General features: G+C 34.2%; 1 protein-coding gene across 9 annotated transcripts in view; it reads left to right on the top strand.

The window, feature by feature from the left end:
* LOC128990591 (uncharacterized) overlaps positions 1–16,061 on the top strand; it is a 90,656-nt gene that overhangs the window by 5,304 nt on the left and 69,291 nt on the right. For 8 of the 9 annotated variants that reach the window (XR_008490544.1, XM_054413042.1, XM_054413035.1 and 5 more), the window contains exons 2-4: positions 4,784–4,831; positions 7,754–7,819; positions 10,244–10,270. Coding sequence is in view for 8 of the 9 variants with exons in the window: in XM_054413042.1 (XP_054269017.1) it covers positions 4,784–4,831; positions 7,754–7,819; positions 10,244–10,270 (141 nt within the window). In the remaining variant the exon portion in view is untranslated. Of the gene's footprint in view, positions 1–4,146; positions 4,191–4,783; positions 4,832–7,753; positions 7,820–10,243; positions 10,271–16,061 lie in introns of all 9 variants that reach the window. The other variant, XM_054413041.1, reaches the window with a different exon arrangement.

The following is a 16,061-nucleotide window of genomic DNA, read 5'->3' as shown; positions in this document are numbered from 1 at the left end:
GTCAGGGAACGATTATTGAGAGAGCCGGAGATTAACTTGGAGAAGACTTTGGCAATCTGTAAAGCTGCTGAACTGTCTAAACAACACATCAGAGAACTTGAAGCAGAACATAATGTCCATTCAGTAAACGTCCATAAGCAACGAGAGAGGGGTTACCAACAACCACAAACGTTCAGACAGAAACAGGTTCATCAGGACCAACGGAACAAATTTCATCCACCGTCACAGCAGAAATCAACTGGGACAGGTAGGCCTAACAAGAGTACAAGTGCTAAGAAGTTTATTTCAAACTGCCGTAATTGTGGGAAAAATCACGGTATTAACAAGTGCTCTGCGTATGGCTTAGTGTGCTATAAGTGCGGTAAAAACAACCACTTTGCCAGTGTATGCAAATCAGCCAAAAAGGTTTGTGAAGTAGGCCTAAGTTTAGATTCTAATTCGAAAGATGTAGCTATAAGGCAAGGTAGGCAAGACAGTTCTTCTAAAAGTACTTGTGCACAAGAATATTTTTCAATTGATACGGTATCGCTCACGTCTGAATCTATATCTAATTACGTGATTGACAAAAACTTTTTATTCAGTAATATATGTTCAGTTAATGATTCTGTTCCTAAAAATTACATGTGTAAATCCAGGGCTAATGAATGGCTAGAGAATTTGAACATAAGGGAACACACAATATCATTTAAAATAGATACAGGTGCTCAGACAAATATCATCCCAATTGATTTGTTTAATAGGCTAGGCCTATCAAAGGCATTAATACGCACCTCGAATATAAATCTTAGTACACTAACTGGTGAAAAAATACCGGTACTAGGTATTGTAGATTTAGATTGCTCTTTCAACAGGAAAATGTTCTGTATTACTTTTGTAATAGTTGATGTGAAATGTTCGCCAATTTTAGGCTTAAATTCTTGTCGCGTTTTAGGTCTTATAACAGCCTACAACGGTCAGGTATTGTCTGATGTTAAGAACCAAAGTGTAAATAATATTGCTCTAGGTCAAAATATGCATAGGCCTAATGAAAGGGTACATTCTGTTAGTAGCATTTTGAATGAATACAGCTCACTTTTTGATGGTAGTATTGGTAACATTCCTACAACAGTTCATTTGTCATTAAGTGAAGATGCTAAGCCTATTATTGAACCATGTCGTAGAGTACCATTCGCTTTGTTAAATCCTTTGAAAAATGAACTTGAATTAATGGAAGCTAATGGAATTATTGTAAAAGAAAATGAACCTACAGAATGGGTTCACAGTTTAGTTTTAATAAACAAAAAAAATTCTGGACTAAAGGTAGTATTAGATCCAAGAAACCTGAATAAGTATATACAAAGAACACACTGTCAAATGCCAACTATAGATGAAGTGTCATCAAAGTTTAATAATTGTAAGATATTTTCAACTCTTGATGCAAGCAGTGCATTTTGGATGCTTAAGTTGGATAATATTAGTAGCAAGTTGTGTACGTTTAATACACCTTTTGGTAGATATAGATACCTTCGTTTGCCATATGGTATCTCAAGTGCACCGGATATATTTCATTCTACTGTATCTCAAATATTTGAAGGTATTGATGGTGTAGTCACCTACATAGATGACATTTGCATAGGTGCTCCTGATAAACAAACACATGATTTAAGATTAAAGGAAGTATTAAAAAGAGCTAAGGATTTTAATATTAAGTTTAACTCTAGGAAATGTAAATTTGCTGAGAGTGAAGTTTTGTTTTTGGGTCATCGGTTTACTGAGTATGGTTTAACTCCGGATCCTTCTAAGCTTAAAGCTGTACAGGAGATGCCAATACCTAAAGATCGTAAAGACTTGGAAAGATTTTTAGGAGTTACCAATTACTTATCAAAGTTTATTCCAAATTATTCGACTGTAACATCTCCTTTGCGAGTTCTTTCACATAAAGATGTTTTATTTCAATGGAATGCCGAACAACAAAATGCATTTTTGACTTTAAAGTCTTTGTTAGTATCTCCTCCTGTTTTATCATATTATGACCCAAGTAAGCCAATAACATTGTCTGTAGATTGTTCCTCAACTGGTTTAGGTGCTGTATTGTTATGTGGTGATAATCCAATTGCGTATGCGTCTAGAGCGCTCACTAAGACTCAGTCAAATTATTGTCAGATAGAACGAGAAATGCTAGCCATAGTTTTTGGTTGCACTAGATTTCACCAATTTATTTTCTCTAGGAAAGTAACTGTTGAAACTGATCACAAACCCTTAGAATGTTTGTTTAGGAAGCCCATTACTGCTGCTCCTTTAAGATTACAGCGAATGATGCTAAAAGTTCAACGCTATGACTTGATTGTTGTATACAAGCCAGGTAAATTGATGTATATAGCTGATACACTGTCACGTGCAGCACTTCCAGTAGAAGGTAAAGAAGATATTGATGTTTTAGATGAGGACATCATTTGTGAGGTAAATATGTTAAAATCTTATCTTCCCGTGTCTGAAAGTAAACTAAACCTGCTAAGAGAAAAAACCAGTTCAGATGAATGTCTAGGTATTTTAAAGATGTATATATCTAAAGGTTGGCCTCAAAAGCCTGAAGTCAGTAATATGGTTTTACCATTTTGGAGTATTAAACATGATCTTCATGTTGTAGATGATCTTGTTTTCAAAAATCAATCTATTGTTGTACCTAGTTCACTTCATAAAATGATGCTTGAAAGTTTGCATTGTGGCCATGTAGGAAAACAAACATGTGAGATTAGGGCACGCAATTTATTGTATTGGCCCACCTTACATAAAGACATTGAAAGTTTTGTAAATAAATGTAGTGTTTGTGCTAAGTTTAAGCCTATGAATGCAAAAGAACCGTTGTTGTTTCATGATGTACCAGATTTGCCTTGGCATAAAGTGTCAGGTGACATTTTTGAGTTTGATAACCAATATTTTCTTGTACTAATGGACTATTATTCTAAATATATTGAGTTAGTATCTTTGTCAGACATAACTTCAAAAACTGTAATCGAGAAATGCAAATCAATATTTGCTCGCCATGGAATTCCTGTTACTTTAGTAGTTGATTCAGGAAGTCAATTCACTTCTAACGCTTTTCACGAGTTTTCTGTGTTGTACGATTTTAAGCTAGTGATAGTTAGTCCAAAACACTCTCAATCTAATGGTCAAGCTGAGTCAGGTGTCAAAATAGCGAAAAACTTACTGAAGAAAACAAAAGAATCTAAGTCTGATGTGTATCTTGCATTGTTAAGTTATCGTAACACTAGTAAACAATATCAACCTTCACCAGCAGAGTTAATGTTTAGTAGAAAACTCAATGGCCTATTGCCACTGTCTAAAAGTAGTTTGCAGCCTAAAGTAACAAAACCTAACAAAATTTTGTCAGACAAGAGAAAAGATTGTATTAAAAAGTACTATGATAGAAATAGCAAAGAGTTACCCTCTTTAAATGTAGGAGACAAAGTGTATTTTAAGAAAACTGTTGATTCACCTTGGACATCAGGAAAAGTAGTAGAAAAAAATAGAATCCCCAGATCCTATGTTTTGTCTGATGAGAAAGATAAAATGTTTGTAAGAAATAGGAAGATGATTAGGCCAGATTTGTCTAATGATACCGGTACAGGTAATGAAACCATAATGCCTGAAACAAGTCCTAAGTCAGATTCACAAATCAGTTTGTCAGGTACTAATGGTAATAGCCTTATTTCTCCGCAAAGTAGTCCAGTGTTGTTTCAAAGACCAGTAGGCCTAACTCCTAGAATTTCATCAGAAGAACAAATTGTTAAAAGTTTCGATGGTTGTGTAAGCCGAAATGGTAGATTGATAAGAAATCCAAAGCGGTTGTCTTATGATTAGGTTTTGGTGTATATTTTGTTAGACTTGAAAGGAAAATGTTAAAGTTGTATTTTGGAAAGTTAAAATTTTCAATTTTGTAAAAGAGAGGGGATGTTGATATATGTATATAGTTAAGTCCATGTTTAGAGGTATTACTCTTTGGTCTTTGTGTATTCTCTTTTAAGTGTATTTGATTTCCGATGCAGAATAAAAGATGTCGGCTCATTAACTGCAGCATAAATGTAATTCTGTCGATGTTAATTACAATTTATAATAAATAGTATTGAAACTTCAATTGTGTTTTTATTTAAAACATGAAACAGGAAGAAAGAGAAGAATGTTTTAACAAAACCTTAACTATTGCCAAAAGTGTGAGATAATACAGCTCAAAGTATATATTTGCATTGATTGTAAGGTTTATAAAACATTATATCTCATTGTACCACATTTTAACAGGTTCAAAAATGTGCGTTTGTTAGGTCAGAAAAAAACAAAATGTTCATATTGATGAATAATAAAATCACTGTTTTAATGATAGTGACAGAACACCTCAGAGCAGGTAAAATGGAGTAATTTAAATAGCTACTTCCCTAGGGAAATTCACTAACAAATATTAAAGATATAAAATGTATAATATTAAAGCAGGCATATAAATAAAAATAAATTGTAATAGTAAGGCAATTTTTTCATCTTAACCTATCCTTATACGAGTAAGTCCAATAAAATATTGAAACTCTTTGCATTCAAAGTGTACTATGCTGTTATTAAATGCAAAACAAGGTCAATTTTCACTTTCAACTTTCAGTATTTAACCAAAATATGATGAAATGTGCAATTTAAAAATTTTGAAGATGTTCTAATTCTAAAAGAAACCCTCTGTTACTATTTAAAAATAATTAATTTAAGCCATAAATATAATCTGTATGAACTTTGAGTTGTGTTTTGATGATTACTTTTGTTTCAGCAATCTACTATTTTTAAAACTATTCTTGATGAAGAGGAGCATGCTCAGGTATATTTGAATTGTTTGATAGCGTATTATCTATATTGTTGGTTAAAAGAGATAAATAATAAATAAATAAATATATATATATATATATATATATATATATATATATAGAGAGAGAGAGAGAGAGAGAAAGAGAGAGATAGAGTTACAACTTTGACCCTTTAAATACATGATTAAAACCATAGAAATCAGAAAAATATGTATCATCATTCATATGAACAAAATACCTCTGTTGGGGAAAAGGAAGCAGACTATCTGTCAGGCTATTTAAAATTTTGATATTTCTATGTTGACAGAGTAAGTTTTGTAATCTTCAAAGCAAATAACAGAGTTCAACCCAATGTTTACTAGCAGTGGTACCTAGTTCATTTTTTTGCAGTGGTAAAGAAAATTTATTTTGGACATAAGATTCCATTTCCAAGTCAAAGTTGAAGCCTGTAATAGAGTAGAAAAGAACTCAGTGGTGTAGCCAAGGGGGGGGGGGGTTTGGGGGTTACAGCCCCCCCCTTGGGTGTCCCTATATATTTTACTGTTGAAGTAAATATGTTTTCGTAGTATACTTTTATGCTAACCAGTAAATAAAGAAAATGCTAAACAATTTACCTAGTCTTAGAAATATATTAAGTGTTTTACAACATTTTTCATGTCACGGCAAAAGGCGTACACTACGACTATATTCACCAAAAGCTTTGATGGTGCGGGGGTGGGCATTGATTCTATCACATGTAGCCATGTAGTCAGAGCTGCAACAGTACTAGTGGTTCCACTTCCACCAGTTCTACTCGCTCCCCGTTCCCACTGTGGATTCGCTAGCCCTAGCCGTCATTTTGCGCGGGAGAGTAGTCTGGTTGGTTAGTGTCACTGTCAGTTCAGTAGTCAGATAGACACTCACACTTTAGACAGATCACTGATGCCCTTACTGCGTTACTGAGTGGGTTGTAAAACAATTGACCGTGATTTGAGGTTGTGAACTTTTAGATAAAAAGCCTCGTTCACACGGGGCGAGTTTACAAGCTACTCGCCAGCGTGTTAGAAGCCGGCGAGTCGGGGAGTGTGCGTGTATTTCGTTCACACGGAGCTTGTCCACTCGCCAACTCGCAGACGTGTAGAAAGACGCCGGCGAGTTGGCGAGTGCGCTTGTAGTCGTTCACACGATGCTTTTTCCACACGCTCAGTAGCTAGCTTGAACCAAATCCTCCGACATCTTTGAATAACATGCGCACAAGCACAAGCAACTGTGTTCACACTCGGCCACTTTACACGCCTATTCGCTCAAAAGCTGGCGAGTTGGCGTGTAAAGTAGCGGCAGCGTCAACTTTTTCAAGAGCTTTTTTACAAGCAGCTTTTGAGCGAGTTCGTCGTTCACACTGAGCTATTTTACTAGCTGCGTGTAAAAAATCCGGCGTGTAGCTTGTAAACTCGCCCAGTGTGAACGGGGCTTTAAATTACGTATCGATCATTGGGTGCTGAAATATTACGTTATCTCATCATTATCCTTGTGATTAATTACATTTACATATCTGAAGTTGAATTAACTAAGATAGCCCGGAAGAAATGAGTGATGATAATTGTAAGCGGCCTGGGAAGAAACGGAAGTTAGGCCAATGTGAGCAAAATGAAAAGCATGCAAAACTATTAAGAAACTATTTTAGTAACATTTTTAATATTCTTCTGTAAAATGTTACAAATTTAAATTCATGTTTAAACACCTTAATCAAATAGGATAAATATAATAAAAACTCAATTAAAAATCAATTTATGTTTTAAAAATTAATATGTCTAGATTGCATAAAAACGCTAGTTTACAGCTATTATTTTTCAAAATTTTTCCGGGGGGGGGACCCCCGGACCCCCCTCTCGACCCCCCAGGCCCCCCGGCATGGTCACGTTGAATAACCCCCCCCTTAACGTAATCCTGGCTACGCTACTGAAAGAACTTGATTCAATTGACCCACAGATAGAATGCAGGGCCGGCGGAACTGGAAAACCATGCTAAAACTTTTTACTCAAGCCGATTACATGTTACATGTACAGAAAAAATTTACATCTGACTAGGCATCCCCCCTGCCCCACCCTCTAGCCGGCCCTGATAAAATGTGTGTTGCTGTAAATTCTCGTTTCGTTACACACTAACTTTTTGATCCTGTTGTGTAAAACTGTAAAACTTAGAATAGACTATACTTACTCACTTACTTACTGACATGGCCACTTATATCCAAGCTGGTACTTGGCCTCACCAACACGTTGTCGCCAGTTACAGGTGGGGTATTTACCTTTTGAATCCAAACTAAAGTCAATGATTTTTAAATGTGAGTTTTTTAAATTTACCATGAAATCGGTTCAGTGTTTGAAACTAATTCCTGAATGCACATTTTTGTGATAACAGTTGAGATACACAAATAAAAACTACTTTCTAGATTAAGTGGAGTTAGCAGAAGCAGAATAAAGGTCTTAATGAATTGTTGTGAGTAATTACCATCAAACAAATAATGTAAAACACTGCCGAGAATTCATTATTTAGCTCTGTTTCAAGTTTCACAGGCTTTCAAAACCACAGTGTCACTTGCCGAAGAAGAGAAGTTTGTTTCACAGAATACACTTTGTTACTCTGAAGAAACTCTTGTGAGAATACAACACAAACCGATACATTAATTTCCTTCAAACGCACAAATGAGCATATACCATATTTTTAATGCTTTAAATGCAACAGGTTACTAGCAGGTTATATGCAGGTGTTACTAGGCCGTTTTGGTGTGGTCTTTGCTAGGAAAGACTTATTGATACATACTTTCTCAAAGGATTACATTTTCATTTATTGAAATTAATCCAGATGCTCCATAGCTAAATCGTAAAATGTTAGATTGACAACCTGTCTCGTTTAAGGTAGAAAAGACACATATTTGTTCATATTCTACTGTGTTATAGAGGAGAGAAGGAATGAGGTATGCCTATCTTCAACATGGATCGGAGTTTGACCCTTATCAGATACAGGTAGGCCTACAAAATTTGACCTTCGTAGTGAATAGTTATAGTGCTAAACTACAATTGTGATTACTTAGATTAGTGAATGAATATAGATGTACAGTGTGTTATCCGAGTAGCTTTTAACATATAGCTAATGGTTAATGGTTAATACACAATCAACCTAAGTCTATTGATTGAGATAGTTTCAGCTGTAAACCGCTGTAGCTACCCATTGGCTGACTTATTTTTTCACTTAACAGAGGTTGCCATTGATGAGTACAGCAAAAGTAGGTCTACATTTTAAATTCGCAACTGCTTTATTCAACTGTAAATTTATGTTCCTTTTTGATTACATAGCTGTGGATTTACCCATATACTGTAAATATTGTTTTTGTCCAAATGTTCGAGTTTAAATTTTTGGTGGATGTATCCGTTTTTGGTCCAACTGAATTCAAAAAGTGTTTTTTGAAGTGATGTCTGTGTGCGTAAGTGAGTGAAAATCTAAAAACGTACGTTTTCATGTCCCTGGCCTTTTACTTCGTAGATACTGGATTTGTAGTTTATTATTATGTGTTTTAATATTTTTTTGGGACGGGGGCAACATGTTACACACATTTATTTGGTTTTAAATAGGTTGGTTCTAGGTATTTTTTTTTTATTTTTAAAGTCTCAAAATTCACGAGCATGACGTGTCCCTAGGGTACATTTTCCAACTTTCACACTGTTTTTAGACTAATTATTCATGCCGAAATATATAAAGCCATGTTTTTATGTCATCAATAGTTATTAAACTTACAAAATAGGAGCATATTATAATTTTATTGTCATTGCAAACTGACTACCATGACAAAATAAGTCTGTCCCTCGATTTGGCGTCAGGACCATTTGGGAAACATTTTCAACTTTGGAGCACGACAGTGGCAAGCCTGGTGTCGATTGCGTCAGTTCGTTTTAGAGACTAGTTCGGGGTGTACATCAAGTTTTTGTAGTGCCGGTCGTTTCGAGTTGAAAGGAGGAATTACAAGATCAATAAAGGCAAATTTGTGTTTTTTGTAATTTTGGTGTGTCCATGACCGTACGCGTACGCAGTCATTCGATGAAGTAGACAAGGTGTTAATTTTTGTTTATGATATATTTCAATTGCTAGATTAACCTAGAAGTCCACTTTGTATCCTCGAAAATGAGGTGCAGGGCTACCGCCAGAACAGAGCCAAATAACACGTAATGTCACGACCAAAGTTGCATGACCATCGGGGGTTTTTCACGACCAATCCAGCCTTATGGATTTTACTGTGTTTGGTCGTGACAATAACTTAAATATCATTGTAAATTGAACATGTCGTTCAATTGAAACACATATTTTTATTATAACTATCAGTATAATTGAAGGATTGTTTAGAAAGATTTAGATTATTCCAGACAATTCACGACCGTACCGCTTGTCCCTCATCATCACGTTTATGATTTCTATCATACAAATTTCAAAAATTAAAATATCATCATATATTAATGTTTTATACACAAAATAAGCACACCTCTATAAAAACATAACAATTTTTCGTGTCTCAGGTAAATTTTTTCTGAGTTATACAAACTTAAAAATTTATTGGCTTTTTCAATTTTTTTATTTTTTTATTTTTTTTCTAGAAAGACCAAATATACATATGTACAAATATATATATATATATATACCAAAAGCTTAGTGAACTGTTTATTGTATAATGGCCATAAAAGTAAATTAATTTATAGCAAAACATAATTATCAAAATAATATTAACTATTTTTAATATTCAGTTTTATGTCCGTTATGGTCGTTTCAAAATTTCGTGTTTTTCCATCAAAGATGCTCTATTAATAAAAAATCACCAAAGATATTGCGTTACCATGGACATTTTATGAAACTTCAAATGTCAATGAAATAAAAAAAAGAAAAAAAGTTTCGAAAAAAGAAACAAAAAATTTTAAAAGTGCTTTTCCTGAAAACGTACGTTTTTAAATTTTCATTTAATTCTGTATGTGTGTGATATGTACAGAGCTTGGACCACACCACCTGTGGGAACTAAATCCATGGTATCTCCAGGTGTCATTTCATGTTTTTGAGATTTTAATCTTAATGGTGATTTCCTCAAAAAAACTCATAAAATAAAAAAAAATTATTTTCCCAAAAAATATCTTGAGCGATTTTGATTAAAATTTAGTACGTTATTGTCCTTTTAACTCTGAACATACAACCCCTATTGCTGTAAAAACTGTGGTTTACAAGTTATTGCAACTTATGTAATTTTCCCCATGAGTTCAAACATCCATGGCCATGGGACAATCAGGTAGGTATTTTAACCTTTTATTAATTTGTCAGCTACACTAATGCTTTCCAATATGAAATAGTTATTACTAAGTCTTTTGAAGGTAATTAATTCAACAACTTATTATGAGCTTATTATATTGTTACAGAGTCCTCAGTTGGGTGCTCCAGGAAATGTGAGTGAGAGATACCATTTATTGTACTTAACAAGAAATAGAAAGATGGAAAATGTCTGCAGTAATTTTCGTAAATAACATTTTCAGCATTGATTATATAACACATTTGGGGTGTGGTGACACTCAGCAAACGGGATAATTACGACTGCTAAAAAATGCAGTCTTTCACCACAAAACGTTATGCACTAATATTGACTAAACTAAAAAACTAAAACTCAAGGAAAAGCCAAGGACGTTTTGTAGTTTTCAACGTGCCAGGAATTGATGCATATGTTCCACAATCCCACAGACCCGCAATTAGTAGTGACTTTCCGAGATCCCAGGTCTTAACGCATCACAACAATACTGATCAACAGCTGTTATAGCAAATTTTCAATCTAGCTAGATAGATTGCTACTGTCTCTCGTCTGCTGTATGAAAATTTGTTAGGGGTAAAGGTAGGGCCTAAATGGTAAATTTAAGTAAGAAGAATAGGGGAATGTCTTCGGAAGACAAATTGGAATTGGCTTTAACTTACAGCTTAACTCAACCAAACATAGCAATACTGAAAATGAAGATGATTTACAGGTGAAACTTATAGCCTCAGTTTATATTTTACAAGCTATAACTAGAGTAAAATTAATATTTTTTAACATGTTAACGAGGTGTTAGCCCGTCCTACGTACGGGAATTCAGTAGTCAGTTAAAACCGTGTACAATTCAGATCAGCTAGTTTACACATATAAAGTCAACGTTTCTTGCAGTTTTAATGTGAAGAATCTTCTTGTAAACAAATGTTGTGTGACGAAATACGTTTTTATTCCATCATAGGCCTATATGATATGCATTTTGAATCCAATAATTTTACAATAAAACAGCAATTCTGCTATTTTTACGGTGTGAAAAGCGTTGAAGTGAGATTTGCAGCCGATTCGCACAGACGCGCACTGATTATAAGTACAGTAGAGCCTGATCGCCTAATAGAGAGAGTAATAGCATAGATAAAACATACTCCCTTAGTAGATTTCTCATCCTTATGGAACAGCTGAAGAGAATTTTATTGTTAGTTCATGTACGGTTTATGTAGAGGTCGTGTTTTGTTTACAATTTGTTTCCCGTTATTAAACCCATTTAAAACCTCGCTTAACCAAATAATACGATCTAATCATAAACAATAACTTGTCCCCTAGTTATATAACCAAACAGTAAAGCAGATATCAAGAAATTAACCCTAAAATAATTGAAACAAAGTTTCATCGACACTAGCGCCTTTGTGTCACGTACATGAACTAGACACGAAAAACGTGCTTCAAAATTTACAATGGGATGAGAAGTCTACTTGTGTTGGTTAGTCTATGGTAATAGTCAATTGAAAAGTATGTAGACCTAGTCAACGATACCACCTTCCATAGCATACCTGCCTCTTACATAATAATTATCACCACAATATAACTACTATTCACAATTCCCAGTAGGTCTGATTATAAACGAGCTAAAATAAAATGATAGTATCCAATAAAATTCACTGTACACATAATTAAACTGTGGTGTCCTAACATCAAAACTAATAGTCACACCTATCCTTTATATCAATTTCACTGCATTAGCCAGTAGCCTATGAGCCTTATTATGCGCGGCCACTCGAGTGGCGCGCGACCGCGACTGCTCAAAGGCCACTTTTAGCGGGCCATGTTATCATATGGAGCTTATTAAGCGACGCGACTGCGGTGGCGAGGCACGCGACAGTCGCCGCGACAGTCGCGCACCCTCGCTACTAGTCGCAAGCCCACGCGACTGTCGCGTCACCAGCGGGCCATGTTATCATATGCTGTATATTACGCGCAGCCACAGTCGCGGGCCACAGCGGACCCTACTGTCTGCCCTCGCCTCAGTCCTGATTTTTGTTTCAACATTTTATTATATTAATTATTTATTAATAAATATTGGTTTTCTTTTCCGAGTCGGTTCGGCTCTTCTACCTGACCGATTTTCATAATTTTGGTCTTAAATTAAAGGTATTCACGAACAGATATCTACTGCATTACTCGACCAAAAAAATAAAGCCGTATTTTGCCAGTTCTGGTTACATTATCCTATATGTTTTGGTCTAAGAACATTCAGTAAAATTCCAGATTTGAATTTTCAGCTATTAATTATTAAGATCGGACGTACGTGAAGCACGCTACTGAATCACGAATCAACAATAATAATTATTATTTGAACACTTACCTGCAATCAATTATTCGTAACTCCACTTTGAGTTATTCTACAGGTCTTAGTCTTAAAATAGGACTACCCCTTAAAACAAAGGCTTTCATTTGAGATTTTGACCATTTGAATCAGTTAAGTTCATGATACTGTCTGTAGCCTATTACTCAATTATTACTATTATTGTGAATATGATGTTGACCCGGGCAAAGCTGAGTTTTGCTGCTAATATTGTATTACTATTATGATTAAATCAATTAAAAACCATTAAAATATTTAATTCAAAGTAAGTGCTTGCCTCTCCTTAGCTGAAATTAAATTTATTTATTTTCTTATGCGATACGGATAAGTCACCTTAAATTCTTCCTAAAAGGTTATAAAAAGAACGTCTCGTCTCCCGAAAAAAAAACAAAATACATCTTGTCGTCATCTCTGAAATCATCATAAAAAAACTGAAAAATACCCCTGAAGGTCTTATTTTTAGTAACGGATTGCCTCCAAATCCTTTTGTTTCGTCTACTTTTACGACGCTTAAGTAAAAGTCAAATAAATAGTTCAGCTTCTTTACTTATTCACCCTGAGAAACATGTATGTCTGTTAAAAATTCGGTCAGACGCGTGGCCTCGCCACACCTGTCGCGCGTCCTCGCCACACCAGTGGCTACCCCAAGCGACAGCTTGTACAAAGAAATTAAATATAATATTTTCCATAACTATGAGGTAGGTTTATTTTAATCTAACCTTTTATAATGGATTATTTATTATGAAACTATGTCAATGATTATAGAAAAAAATTATATAACCGTTGCTGTATCAACTCCGGCTCTGCTTTGGATTTTTAAAGCGTCTAAGTTATTAAAATAATGTTATTGATATGTTTTCATGAAAACAGTATTAAAATTAGAAAGTATAGATGTTTTATATGAATTTGGAGGCTAATTTAAATAAATTCTAACTGCTTAACATGTGTTGGATTAACTTAACATAACTAAACTTGCACATCACATTGTTTTTTATATGTATATTTAGGTAAATTAAGTTATTGTGTTTTGCTAAATCTATGCTTAAATTAAACTAAAGAATATCATCAATAACTAAATTGTACGTTGATTTTTGTTTTCTAAAATCTGTTGTATATATGTAATTATATTTAATTATCAAATGCTAATACAAAATACTCTTATTTTATCTTAACATAGCTTTCAGTTCACATTTACTTAATTTGATACATTTATTATTTGTTTTTTGCCACAGCACTGATTAAAGTACAGTGTTCTTTTGTTTCTAAAATCAATGAAATATCTGTTACTATGTTTACTTAATGGTAAGTGTGAAAATGTAAAGGCAATGGACGATGGAACTGACTAAAAGAACGAGTTTGTAAATTAAGTTGTTTGTTGATATTTTTGTAGAGTAGAATCAGAGATGCAATGAAACATATACTGTATTCGCTATTACATTTTTTAGTCCTTGATGCTTTGATAATGATATTAGTTTTGTCTGCTGTCTTTAATGCTAAATTATTTGTTTAAAATTTTTATAGTACCTATAGATATAGTTTCTTTAATATTTCAAAAAAAAAACTGTATTGATAAGGCACAGCAATATTTCTAAAGTTTATAACAGCTGACTTAAATCATGTATGTCAATGTTTTATTCGAAGATTTGGTAAGTTTTTCTCATTTCAGCCTACACAAGATTTAAAATTAATCAAAACCAAAATGGTGGTATCCACTACTTACCAGATTTAAAAGTCATATAACTTAAACGTTTCTATTTAGGCTATAAAAGTTGAATTTTGTTTCTAAAAGCGTTGGCGGATGTGTAACTATTATATGCAACAGACGTAAAGATTAAAATGTTTCTATTTTGTGTCCTCTTCCCGTTGCAAAGCACGGGTACAACCGCTAGTTGCTAAATAAATAAGCGTAGACAAATAAATTAAAAGTAAAAATAAAAACAGTTTGTTTTGAAACAGCTGTTTGGTTCAAATAACGTTCATTTGAAAAAAGAACTGGTCACATCATGGTCACATGTAGCAGGAATATAAAAAGTAAACACGCTAGTAAAGCTAATGACGTAATTGTCAATGTTTATTATACATACCGTTATCAGTTCTATCCTTGATAATTACCCACCCTCATTGAATAAATGTAGCCTACATCGTAATTTCCCATATTAGTTAATTTAAACTACAATATATTCATAGTTGAAAGAAAATTGATATTTTCCCGTTTGGGGGCGCTGATATAGACGCCCCCAAACGTAACCACAACTGAACACGATTTCATAAAAGGATGGTTTGTCTAATTGCAGTATCCTAGGTCAATGTTGACGTTGTGTTCAATCTATGTCATCCATCTGTTTATCTTTGTATAAAACCCGGCTGAGGTTGTGGTGGTAATTTAAAATCGTGATTCCTGATTATTCTTGATCTTCTTTTTATGACACCAATATTTCCGGGCCTAATCCAAACAAAGTTAAAGCAGACAAACATTAATTGTAAACAAAAAGCTACCATGAAGAATTAAAACATGTAAACATTGTTATTTTTCTAATCTTTCCTTGAAAAGTGGAGCAGTAAAATAATTTGCATTTATCCTTTTTATTAAGACTCGTGTACAGAGCCTCGATTTGTACTGTGGTTTTTTTTTAATTTTGGTTAAAACTGTGGTCTAATTATCTCTACTAATCTTACTTATTTCCTATAATCAATGACAAAAATAAAATAACCTCATAGTTACATAGTTTATATTTAACCAACTGTTAGTTAAAACAAATTATATTGCTCTAAAACAGATCGAAGATTACAAAGATTGCTTTAAAAAATAATTTGAACATCCTAGTATTTTACTATGTATATTTAATTAATCTGCCATCCATCCTCTTACAGAAGAATTGAACGTATCAATGATTAGCATTACACATAGTATAAATAAGTCAACCCTAAGTACCGGTATGTCTTTACATTTTTATCCAAATGCTGAATTTGTGATACAAAAGCTGAAACGCCTTGAATGTTTACAGCTGTTATGTTGGTGGGCAGATTTTCCCATCCTTGTTAGTCAGTCGTCACGTCATCGTTGATGCGATGCAGTTATGGTACTGGTATCGCATAGCTCCACAAGTCAATAGTCGATATCGAATACCCCTAATTTACTTTACTTGAGAATCGCTGAAACGAAACGCTTCCATCTTCTTTCTCGAATCTTGCTTGGTTAGGTTCAGGACTCTAGATTCTCGTTCTTTGGTTCTTTCTTTGTTTTTGTTTGGTTGGATTGCATGTAATGTCGACAAGCGTAACGAAAGAAAAGTTGTTAATCGTGTTTTCAGATATAACATCACTAGTTTAATTTTTAATTTATACCCGTACTTAACTTACGAGAAGTTGTTTTCTGGATAGGCCTAGGCCTATACATTTTTATATTTATATGACTTAAGTATTAACTTAGGCCTAGGCCTATTAAGCTGGGTTTTCCTAGCAGCGGAGTCGGCCAGCGGAGAGAGGAACGCGGAGAGCGGACTCAGCTGGTCTTTGGCAATTTAATGTTACTGTTTTCCTAGCAGCGGAGCGGAAAGCCATGTTAATTTCAATTCCGCTCTCC

Source organism: Macrosteles quadrilineatus, unplaced genomic scaffold, assembly GCF_028750875.1.
Source record: "Macrosteles quadrilineatus isolate MER2022 unplaced genomic scaffold, UCM_ALF_1.0 Scaffold_3__2_contigs__length_128488019, whole genome shotgun sequence".
NCBI classification, from domain to species: domain Eukaryota; kingdom Metazoa; phylum Arthropoda; class Insecta; order Hemiptera; family Cicadellidae; genus Macrosteles; species Macrosteles quadrilineatus.
This window is presented reverse-complemented; position numbering and strand designations above follow the sequence as displayed.